General features: G+C 41.1%; 2 protein-coding genes across 3 annotated transcripts; one reads left to right on the top strand and one right to left on the bottom strand.

The window, feature by feature from the left end:
* Positions 1-598: 598 nt before the first annotated feature.
* LOC105916801 (free fatty acid receptor 2) lies at positions 599-5884 on the top strand. Of its 2 annotated transcripts, XM_012851425.3 has the most exons (3): positions 599-887; positions 1036-1150; positions 3983-5884. In XM_012851425.3, the coding sequence occupies exon 3, from the start codon at positions 4188-4190 to the stop codon at positions 5220-5222; it is 1035 nt and encodes a 344-aa protein (XP_012706879.2). In that variant the 5' UTR covers positions 599-887; positions 1036-1150; positions 3983-4187; the 3' UTR covers positions 5223-5884. The 2 variants fall into 2 exon arrangements, with proteins under 2 accessions (XP_012706879.2, XP_035991133.1); XM_036135240.1 differs by lacking the exon at positions 1036-1150.
* Positions 5885-7020: 1136 nt separating this feature from the next.
* LOC118557689 lies at positions 7021-8571 on the bottom strand. The gene is made up of 4 exons (XM_036127817.1): positions 8365-8571; positions 7852-8134; positions 7143-7692; positions 7021-7100 (listed from the first exon to the last, which is right to left on the bottom strand). The coding sequence occupies exons 1-4, from the start codon at positions 8454-8456 to the stop codon at positions 7021-7023; spliced, it is 1005 nt and encodes a 334-aa protein (XP_035983710.1). The 5' UTR covers positions 8457-8571.
* Positions 8572-12272: the final 3701 nt, after the last annotated feature.

Raw genomic sequence — 12272 nt, 5'->3', positions numbered from 1 at the left:
ACAGTTTGTGTTTTTTTTTTTCTTTTTTCCAAGTTGCCTGAAGTGCACAATAAGCATAAAGGAGGCTTAATTTAAAAAAAAGATCAATAGCAGCAGCTAGAAGTGAGTGACAAAGTTAAAAAGGATTAATAGATAGGTCTGGCAAAACACCTGAAACTCGCCCTTGCAAGTCAAGTGTTTAAAGAATTACTTCAAGTGAAACTACCTGAGAGTGATTACATACATTAAGCGACATCAAAAGGACTCCGTACTCCTCTGAGTCATTATAACTTCAAAAGCCTGCGTGGGTGACTCTGTAAAAATTAACCCAACACTACCTGTGTAGCCTCACCTGTCACCTGCTCAAGACAATTCTGACCCGCTGGTTCAACTTTAAATAGGCGCAAAGAAGGTCCGTGATTTCTGACGTGCCTGAGAGTCTGTCCGGTACAGACTATGAACTATTCTTATAAGTGTAAACTTGAGTAGTTTAATTTGTTTTGGGTTTTTTTTATCACAGGGCCTCGCAGTCCTCTGTTTGTCAGCCATAGAGCTGACTTTACTACATGTTGTTGCAGGGAGGGACAGCTCTTTACCAGATCCTGCGTCACATGAGCTACTAAACACGATTTAACCGTCTGGAATCAGACCTGCGGAGACGGCCGGAGACAGCGGCAGAGGGAAGAGGCCAGTTGTTACCAGGGAAACCGTGTTTGGCGAACACGGCAGATAAACTGTGGCGGTGTCACTCTGACTAATAATAATTTCTATTATCAGCGCTGAATGTTTAGATTATCATGTAAATAAGGGGCCGTGCGGGACGGAGGCAGATTGGAGCTGAAGGCTGGTGAATAGAAAATATGAGCAATCAGGCCACGCCGGTTTGTCCCAGTAACTCTGCGGTGGAGGTAAGCCACTTTTACCTCTGTAATTTCTTTTGAATTACGTGCTTGTGCAGCTGAAACACGTAAACTGGAAGAAAAAAAAAATACCACGGCACATAAAGAGGAAGTTTTCTAGTTGCTTCAGTTAAAGTTACTTCTTTGCTTTCATCAGTATCTCCAGGAAGGAAGTAAAACAATGCTTCCTCTTGCATTATTATAAGACTATAAGATGTGAGCTTCGACAACACAAGTAAACCGGCCAATCAATGCAGCGGTTAGCATAAAAGGTAAGAGATACATGATTTTAATCTTAATATGATTCACACCCAAAACCATTTTGAAATGATATTTTCACTCTCTTTTTGGGCTCACATGCTTTTATATCTTTATACTAAATTGCAGAATGTAGATAATGCTAGAGTGTTTTGAACATTGTTAAGGATGCCATTATGTTTTTGGACAGCTTGTGCACTACTTGAAAAAATCAATCAATTACTCAAAAAACAAAACAAAACAGGAAAAACCCTGAATTTATAAGTTTGTTATATGTATCTATCTATCTATCTATCTATCTATCTATCTATCTATCTATCTATCTATCTATCTATCTATCTATCTATCTATCTATCTATCTATCTATCTATATATCTATATCTATATATATATAGATATATATATATATATATAATACAGAGAGAGAGAGAGAGAGAGAGAGAGAGAGAGAGAGAGAGAGAGAGAGAGAGAGAGAGAGAGAGAGAGAGAGAGAGAGAGAGAGAGAGAGAGAGAGAGAGAGTTGACTGAACTTATTGACTGCTGCCCAGGTCCCAGGTTGGCTGCACTTTTTGACTTAATTTCAAACTAAGCTACTTATTGAAAACCATTTCTTTTTTCAGGCATAGGCACAAACTCTTCCTGTTTAGATTGATTTGGCTTCATTTATTTTGTCAGAGTGGCTTAAATGACTAGAAGGATTTGTTTATAAGAATTTCTTTGATGTGTGTTCATGTTTCTGTGTATTCATGTGTATGTGTATGTATGCATACATATATGTGTGTTTGTAGGTATGTATAAATAAACTTAGCCTCACAGCATAATTGCCTAAGTCAGAAAATGAAAATAAAAACACTTTTCAGCAAGCACAGTCAGTGTTTATTGATATTGTAACAGTAAGCCAAAATATGACTAAGGCAATTATGTTATGAAGCTAATTATATGCAAGTGTGTATACTTGTTTGTATGTATCTACGCTGACATTTCTTTATTGCTTTATTCACAAATTTGCCAATTATGTTGCGTTTGTACACAGTTTATCCTTTCATGCAATTTGCTTCTACATTTTCTGCTTCTTTAGTACCTGCAATTGTAATGTTTCTTCAAATTGTAACATTTCAACTGTTTTGAACAAGTAGGTTCCAGGTAACTTCAGCTTGCTAAGGTGTGCTGGTAGTTCCTATTTAAGCAGATCAGATGATCAGTCTTTCTTTTCTAATGTTTCTGCTAACTCATTACATCTCAGCAAGATTTCTGCAGCTGATTTAGACTTTTTTTTCTGTCAGCTTTCAGCTGAGGAATTCAGCTTATAGCGATCGCACTGCATTTTTCGCAGGAAATGCAAATGTTTCTAGCCTGGTGTGGATCCATATACCCGTGAAAGGAACAGGACAGGCACTGAAATAGAAAAAATAATGATTACTCTCAACAGATAAATCAGGATTTGTTTGCAGAACTGAAACACATCCAAGGTTTTTTTTAAACAACTAATTAGTGGAGGAAATGACTTCTGGCTCTACTGGTTCTTTTTCAGCTTGTAATTTGTTTTATCCCCTCAATGGTTTGTGAACTTGCATACCTACAAAAAAGAAAACTTGTTATTTAATTGTGTTGAGTTAAAATTTAAGAGTCAAAATTTTGTGGTAAAAATAATTGCCTAACATCACCCCTGGCTAATAGGTTAAAAAGCCCAGTCATGCGTATAAGCAGTGTCATACGAGGTGAGAGGTGAAGATTTAGGGGCCTATTTACTTTTCATTTTTACTTAGGAAGATGTTTTTCTTGCAGTGTAAAATTACACCTTTCGGTTTGAGATGTGACTCACAAGGTCCTGCTCTGTTTAAAAAGAAACCTAGCATTTTGAATTTGCGGTAGCTTGCTTTTGTTGTCTCACAGTACCTGTGACATGCCACGATGCAAAGAATTGGGATTTAGGTTTACACCCATCCTAGAAATGCAATACAAGTGAAAACTGCATTCAGCGATAATAGAGGTCTCAAACCTCTTTAGCAAGTCTAACCCTACACACACACACACACACACACACACACACACACACACACACACACACACACACACACACACACACACACACACACACACACACCTCTACTGGCGCCCTTGCCCCTCCCCATGCCACACTGACCTGGCAAATATCTGTCCAATAAAACATTCGGGCAGCAAACAAACATGTTTCTAGACATAAGAGATTTCCTGTAACCAAACATTGAGACTCTTTTTTTTTTTTCATTGCTTCGATAAACCAAGATATGCAACAAACTGGGATTCATGTGCAATGTTACTCTGCTAGGGAAAAAAAACAGCAAAAAAAAGAAATACATCAGAGTGAACACTAGTAAAATAAATGAACTAGTTTAAAAAAAATGATAGTGATTCCCTCTACTTACACTTTGTGACTGCTTCATTATGAAATCAACTATTTGAGGTGAATTTCTCTGCATCATTAAATTATATTCAACACTCAGAGATGAAAACAGCCAAAAGTTACACCAAACAGGCACCTTTATTAGATGAAGTTGGTTAAAACAGTGTAAGAGGTCGTATGCAAGCTCATATCAGAAGTCCAAGGCACTTACAATAATAATAATAATAATAATAATAATAATAATAATAATAATAATAATAATAATGATGATTTTTACAGGTGAAGAAACATTTTTAAGAAGGAATATTAGAGGGAAAAAAACTTTCTGGGTGATGTTGCCTAAAATTGAATGTATAAAGCAAAGTATAGGTGTGCGTATTAAAATGAAGCAGTGAAGGATCCTTAGGGTGAGGTACTTTATTGCACAGTGCAGTAATCTCTATCTATTCTTTCTTATCAACAGAGTCCTCGAGGAAAGGATGGGCGCCAGTGAAACCACCTTGTCTTGTCGGGTTGTTTCCAGGCCACTGACCAAATAAGAAGCCTTTCTTTGGAAGGATCAAACGTTCCCTGCGCAGCGCCACATTTATCCCCACAGTCAGAGTCAAGGACATAATGTGACACATCTCAATCGCTGACAGTTGTGTGAGAAAACCTCTGAAGGCAACATGCAGGAGTGCGATACCGGGCTGTGTCTCTCTGTCTACATCATTACCTTTGTGCTGGGCTTCCCCACCAATCTCCTTGCCTTCTACACCTTTTGGAAGAAAGTGAGGCAGAGGCCCACGCCCATCGACATCCTTCTCCTCAACCTGACCATCTCCGACCTCCTCTTCCTCCTGTTCCTGCCCTTCAAGATGCACGAAGCCAGGAACGACATGAAGTGGGACCTGCCGTATGTCCTCTGCCCCGTGTCGGGCTTCGTCTTTTACATGACCATCTACAACAGCACCTTCTTCCTGACCGCCGTCAGCGTAGAGCGGTACCTGGGCGTCGCCTTCCCCATCAAGCACACCCTGAAGCGTCGGCCCGTTTACGCCGTCGCCGCCAGCGTCTTCTTCTGGATCTTTTCCTTCCTCCATCTGAGCATTGTATTCATAGTGCCGTTTATTGGACGAGAACCCCCGATTAATTCCACCGTCACCTACGTTGAACCCAAGAAGGTGTGTTATGAAAATTTCACCGAGGCCCAACTCAAGGTGCTGCTGCCCGTGCGTTTGGAGCTCTGCGTGGTGCTTTTCTGCATCCCCTTCCTCATCTCCAGCTACTGCTACATCAACTTCATCAGGATTCTGTCCAGGCTGCAGCACATCGACCGGCGCCGGCGCCTGCGAGCCATCGGCATGGCGTTGGGAACGCTGCTCGTCTTTGCCCTGTGCTTCGGCCCCTACAACGTCTCGCACGTCGTGGGCTTCATCAACAACAAGAGCCCCCAGTGGCGAAACAAAGCCCTGCTGTGCAGCACCTTCAACACCTGCCTCGACCCTTTTATTTTCTACTTCTCCTCCTCCGCTGTGAGAGGAACTGTCAGCAAATTGCAGCAAGGGGTTAAAAGTCGCCTCTGCAGGTGTGTGTCCTGTCACATGCTCCAAGCCTTGTGCGGGGGAGCTAACAAGACCGAGAAAGATAAGGAACACAAACAAGAGGAGATCAATGCTATCACAGCTGACAGGAAGAGGACTGGGAGCAGCAGCCTCAACTAATTTCTTCATCCCCGCGAGCAGGAAATTAATGCCACGTTTATGTTTTTACTCGCGTGAAAATGACTTTGCTGTGTACACTGTGGCGGGGGTTTGTTTGACTCTCCGATGAACTTCTGATGTGAGGCTGGCTTTTGTTTGCCTGAGCAAGCCACGGCAATTTTTAAAGCCAGCGTAGTGTGTAAAGCTGCAGAGACAGGCCCGCTTTGAACTGTCACATGAAATAAAAAAAGCATTCCTTGCATTAAGTAGCGGGGTTTCATAATAACCCCCATAATGCAGTGGGGTGTTGTGAAGAAGTGACATGGAGATTGCAAAAAGGCAGCACCTAAGCAATAGCTTCAACTGTCTTTTTTCTTGCGATGAAACGCAAACCTTGTTTTTGTTTTATTTTTTACGTTGGGGTGGGAGGGGGTGGGGGTGATTTGCAGCTTTATTGAAAAAAGCAGCACGTTGTCAGTTTGTGTTCATTATGCGTTCAGCTTTGGTGACCTTTTCATGCAGATTATACATTATGTTTCTACTGTGTACTTCAAACGTAAACATTATTTTTCATACATGAATCATATGAAAAGAATTTTACATAACCATGACTCAGAGTGTTCTGTAAAAAGATCAGCCATATAAAGCTGGTGTGCACATGTGTGTGTGTGTGTGTGTGTGTGTGTGTGAGAGAGAGAGAGAGAGAGAGAGAAAGAAAAAAAAGAGAGAGAGAGAGAGAGACTTGATGGGAAGAGGAAGAAAACAGGTTCCTCTATAAACCGAATTTTCATAAATAAATCACTTTGTAATTCATTTGTGTAATTAATAACCATGCCCTATACAACACCAACAAAGAAGACCGTTGTATGTGTGTGTGAGCATAAGGAAGCAGAGATAACTAGTGATTCACCTTTTAAAGAAGTAAAAGATGAGCATCACCGATGTCTGCACACATAACCTTTTTAGGTCATCATCAGATACGACATGTTGTGTAGGTGTAAACTACTTGTACGTATTTGTGCGTTCATAAAACACAACCCCCCCCCCCCCCCCCCCCAAAAAAAAAGCAAGCATTAAATGTGATTAGTCAGAAGTCTTCCAAGTTGAAGAGAAATCTAGTTACACTGTAGATCCATTTGCATGCCCTGCATTTCCTGTCCACAGTCTCTGGCAATAGTTTGTTTTAGTGGTCAGGTCTATACTGAAAATCAAATTCACCCAACATGGGAATCAAGAGATCCGCCACATGCTCCAAACAGAAACAATCCTGTGACACGAGCAAAGCGTTGGCATGGGATGTAATCCTGTTTGGTGAGGATTACAGATAACAGTATGGAGGTTGAGCTGATCACTGCATCTGTTTGACAGGTGGATGACGAAATGCGCGTGAAGAATTCATTTGGACTCATAAATGCTTGTGAATGACAAACACGGGCATGCTTCCATACATTACAGTATTTCTGAGTTGCTAAAACACATTTTTTGAAACTTTCTCTCGCTTTCCCAAAACCTTAAACACAAATCACCAAACTTAAGCTACACTGTCAAAACCTTTGACTTGTCTTGCTTTATCAAACAATTGCTTCAGAACTATGTTATCTTTACCCAAAACCAAACACTGTTTTCAGATATCACACACATCCAGCTAATGCATAAACACTACACAGCAGTCATTACACACTACAGAGATAAATGCAAAACACTGCACTCAAAGCAGAGCAGGGGAAAAATTAGATTTATTATGAAGTTCTTGCACAATCCTGCACACAAATATAGTCACAAACAAAATATGCAGCAGATCGATAGCAATGTCTTGGAATCATTCTGCCTCAGCATCATGCCTCTGGGCATGGTCAGGCCACAGGACCTCATCAACGTCACAGGCAATCCTGTCCCTTGCTAAACAACGGGGAAAGAATCCTTTAGCATGACGAATCCAACCTTGAATCGATTCCACTCCAATGTCGTCACATGCTGCATCCATTGACTGAAGGAGATTTTCCTGTGCATAAGGAGTTCTGTCATAGACCTTCCACCTCCATGCAGAAAAAAATTCTTCAGTGGGATTGAGGAAGGGCGAGTATGGTGGGAGGCACACATTTATAAAACGTGGGTTATTTTCAAACCACTCGCGTATTCTAGGACCACGGTGAAAGTTCACATTGTCCCAGATTACCACGTACATGGGATGCTGTGGTTGCTCATCACCTCCCTCTTCACGTCTCAGTAATGCTTCCTGTAGAGCATACAGAAACGTTATAAGATGGGCAGTGTTGTAAGGTCCTAAAGTCACATGGCGGTGAATAACCCCATAGCTGCTGATGGCAGCACATATGGTCACGTTGCCACCACGCTGCCCTGGCAACTCTACAATGGCTCGTTGACCAATAATGTTGCGGCCTCTCCTTCTCCTCTTGGTGAGATTGAAGCCAGCTTCATCCAAGAAGATGCACTCATGAGGCCTCTCCATGGAATCCAGTTGAAACATTCTCTATAGAAATGAAAACAAGTTAATTTTGATATAACGTAAATGACTTAGCATTCCAGGCTTCATGACTCTGTATACATATGCTGCATTACATTCAACATAGTAAAGATGTACAGTAACTCAATAGTGCTGTATAATCTCTAAACATTACATATTACTTACTTGTACATATTGATATCGTAGCTCTTTTACCCTCTCAGAATTTCTCTCAAATGGTACTCTGTAGGCTTGTTTGAGACTTATCAGGTTGCGTTTTAGGACACGGTCAATAGTGGAGAGACTCACACTGTTGATTCCTTCAAAGTTCTCGTTGTCTTCCTCAACTCTCTGTTGTATTTCTCGCAGACGAATGAGATTATTTTGAAGGACCATATTGACAATAATGGTCTCCTGCTGTTGTGAGAATATACCTCTCCTTCCACCGGCATGTGGCAGTCTTTCAATTCTAGCAAATAAAACATCTTGTTAGAATTGTACAGACAGACCTAATGCAATGTAACCAAATATGTAAAATACATAAAATATATATTTTTATGTAATACTATTATTAGTTTTACTGTAATACTGTAAGAAAAGGGCCAATTTTTAGAGATGTTACAGTAATTTACTGAGACATTCCACAACTGTACATACTGTACTGTAAGTTTGAGGGACCACAAATGATAGTACACTTACCGGTTGTGTTCTCTGAATGTCCTGACAATGGAGGCCACAGAGAACCTGCTTATATTTGGTTGAACACGTAGTCCTGCTTCCCTCATACTCATTCCATGAACCAGAACATGGTGTATGATTGTTGCTCTAATTTCATTGGAAATGATGGCTCTTGTTCTTCCTCTTCCTCCTCCTCCTCCTCTTCCTCCTCCTCTTCCTCCTCCTCTGTCTCTTCCTCCTCTTCCGTCTCTTCCTCCTCTTCCGTCTCCTCCTCCTCCTCTTCCTCCTCCTCCTCCGTCTCTTCCTCCTCCTCCTCTGTCTCTTCCTCCTCCTCCTCTTCCTCCTCCTCCTCCTCCTCTGTCTCTTCCTCTGTCTCTTCCTCCTCCTCTGTCTCTTCCTCCTCTTCCGTCTCTTCCTCCTCTTCCGTCTCTTCCTCCTCTTCGTCGTCCACGTCTACTTCCACCTTCTCTCCTGCCCTCCATTGTGAAAATCACACATGCCAGTTGGATTTGACATGGCTTTATATCCCCATTACTGATTGGGTGCAACACATTACTGATTTGAAACAGGTGTGTTAAATTTTGAGTGCTTGTGTGTTACCGATGACAACAGTGTGTTACTTGTCTTTCCCTTTTGGGGCTGTGTTGTGCCATTCTGAGTTGAAGTGCACCAAAATGCTACATGTGCTTTTTGAATGACAATGTGTTCACAGTTTTGCACAAAGAGCGATTCCAATTTGCTAGCTGTGTTTCACCACATGAGAAGTGTTTAAAGTTCTACAAACTGTGTGCTTCAATCAATAAAGTGGTTTGTACACTTGCAACTTTGGTTTTGTGAATGGATTTTAGTGTTTTAGCAACTCAGAAATACTGTAAAGCAAGGGGAAAAAAATTTCTAACTACGCAAACCAGCATGGGGCAGTTAAAGAGTGTATAAAAGAAAGAGTGAGAGAGAAAGTATAAAAAAAATTGGTTAACAGTTGTGACAAAAGTGAAGTCTTTCAAGTTGAATGTAGTTTATTGCCAAAAGAAGTGTAACACTTATCATGGACGTGGATTTCATGTTAATTTTGGGTGCTTGCTGGCCTGAAATAATCATAATTGGGTGCTTACATTTTGAAACTATTCACATGCCCTCACTTTGCCATACTTCCGCCTGTATGTTCGACCATTCTTTCTTTTCAAATGAGTTGAGCTCATTTAAAATGGTTTGTCTCCTGGCACAGACCTGACTGTGAAGCATTTTCAACGTCGAGCTCAGGGCAAGATAGTGCGATGAACTAATCAAGGAATACACAACCTCACAACCCGATGCTGCCATTGCCGTGGTGGACGTCTGGTTCTTTGGTTTAAAAGCTTTACCAGGCCTCGTTCAAGCAAACTTCCTTGACATTAAGGCAACCTTCGTCTCTTATAACTGTTTTCCGAAGAAGAAGGATTTAAGGTTGTCCATGTTGACAGCTGTAAATTTGGGTTATAGGGTGTTGATCTGGAGCAGGGGTGGTGTTCTTGGTGGCGCCCTCTCATTACACAGCAATCTAAAGCAACATAATTGTTTCAGCGGTTTCAATTTAGGGTGGGCCAGAGCTTTGCCGATTCCTGTACTGCTCCTAACCGTCCATTCATTGAGCCATCATGGAATCATCTATGGCCGCATGTCCCTGCAGGGCTGTGGGGAGGATGGGGCTCCAGCTGTCATTGAGTATATCAGAGGCCGGGTACATCATTCACAGGTTGTTAGAGAACATAGAAACATGCAGGAAAGGCAAACGTACACACAGAGACTCATACATAAGGGCAATTTAACCTAACTTGTATATTTTTGGACAGAGGGAAGGAGCCAGACCACACAAAGACAACCCACGCGTTTGCAAGGAGAAAATAAAAAAAGTCATGCAGAAAGACCCAAACCAGAAATTCAAATACAGTGCTAATAACAGCTCCAATGCGCAGCCCGGTTGCTGAAAATCCGAAAAAATAAATGTATTTTCACCTGAGGGTGAAAGTTTTGGTCTTCCTCAGATGTTGTCGAAAGTGGTAGCGCACAGAAATTTCAAGCGATGTCATGAAACCTGCAGCTGTACAGAAACAGCTCCAGAAATCCAATTTATTTAAATCTACAATTCTCCTTCTAAAATTGTAGATCCTGCACTGAGCTCGGTTCTGTGTAATGGTCAGTCCAATTAGGTCTGTCGAACAAATACACAGAGAAAGTGTAAACTAAGGCCAGTCATAATCAGTTTAAATAAGTTATTATAACTTGGCCTTGTCATATCAGAACAAATTCACAAAAATTCACTTAAGTTCTTATAAAATAATTAAATGTATGCATTAATTTGAGTCTAGATGTAAAGTTTTGATACTTTAAATTTTTTCTTGATGAGAAAAAATTTGGAATAACTTTTTTTTTTTTTTTTTTTTAATGATTGAAGGTAGGTTTTATAACCATTCCACCCTGGAAAAAGGAGATTCCAGCTGTATGGATCAGCTTAACCGCTAACTCAGAATGAATCATGTTTCTCTGTGATGTCTGTCGCGTTGAATTTGCATGACCTTGTTTGTCAAAGGTTTGTCTGCTGAGAAAAAACACCCAGAATGCCAGCAGCCCTTTTTTTTTTATTTCCCCTCCTGTCTGATGTTGTGCTTCCTGAGAGACAGTAATTGGTTATTCCGTCACTGTTGACTTTCTCCTAACGCTGTGTGATAGGTGGCGGTGATAAAACAATAAGAAAAACAGCCCTGAGAGACAACGTCACTGCAGGCACGTGCAGCTGTGTTTGCCAAAGGCAGGGGAACACTGTCCTCCCACGACCGGCATCATTGGCCCTGCACCCAGACGTGTTTGGCTGGTGCGGAAAACAAGATTGCACAAATTAAACGGGGGTTCTCTAATAGCTTTCTTTGATTCTTCCTGGACAGATTCGCTGTTCCACCGTCCAGGAAAAAAAACATTTCACCCATCGCCGAGAGGAAACATATTCAAATGTGCGATCGACGCCCTCGGTGTGGCATCTGGAAGCGAGAACGAGAACAACGTAAACTAGATTTCTCTGTTTTATCAACTTATTGATACTGATACAAATATCGGAGCGAGGCTGAACTGGAGTAGGGGGACAAACATTCCTCTCCTCGCTGGGAGTTTTAAACTCTCACTGGGAAAAATCTTTTATTTGCCCAACTGTATGTATTTCAGGCAACCCGATGCCTCTCTGAACAGATCAGGCAACTTCAGTGAAGTCGTGTCACCCAGGAACTCTGCTTCAGTGCAGAATGACTTGTTTTCCAGGATGGGCTGTTTACTTTTTATGGGTTAAGTCAAAGTCCAGTTTGTAGCTGTTAAAACTGCTTTGATGGTTTGATGAGATGGAAATTTCACAGGTGGTTTAGCAGGTTTTGAGAAGAGTGACCCAGCTGCAATACTAAATAACTTGCTTTGAATAAATACAATATCATCAAAAAGTTATACACTCATAGATTTTATGAATACATTCCAGACAGAATGATATATTTCAGGTGTCACCTTTTTTATTATTCAGATCCTTAAAACCAACAAGTTGAATCAAAACAAAGAAATGTTTTATAAAAATACATGTCAGCCTACTGAAATGTATCTACATGGGCTGTACAGCATGCACACCATGCCTGTTCAGGGCTCTTTTTTCATAAATTTATGCATCAGTGTGATATGACATGGAGACCATCAGGTTTTGACTCTGCTGAGGTAAGAAAGCCCGGGTTGCTTTATTGGCCACCCCAAATCATCACCAAGCATGGAAACGTCTGACCTGATCTCAAGCAACTTGGATTCTGTGCCTCTCCAGTCTTCTTCCACAATCTAGGACCTTAATTTAATAAAATGCTAAATCATCTTTTGGCTGAAAAGAGAACTTTGGATCACCGACTGACAACCCAGTCCTGTTTTTCTTGGTC

This window comes from Fundulus heteroclitus, chromosome 3 (genome assembly GCF_011125445.2).
Source record: "Fundulus heteroclitus isolate FHET01 chromosome 3, MU-UCD_Fhet_4.1, whole genome shotgun sequence".
NCBI lineage: Eukaryota > Metazoa > Chordata > Actinopteri > Cyprinodontiformes > Fundulidae > Fundulus > Fundulus heteroclitus.
Note: the sequence above shows the minus strand (reverse complement) of the source record. Positions and strands in the feature narration are given on the sequence as shown.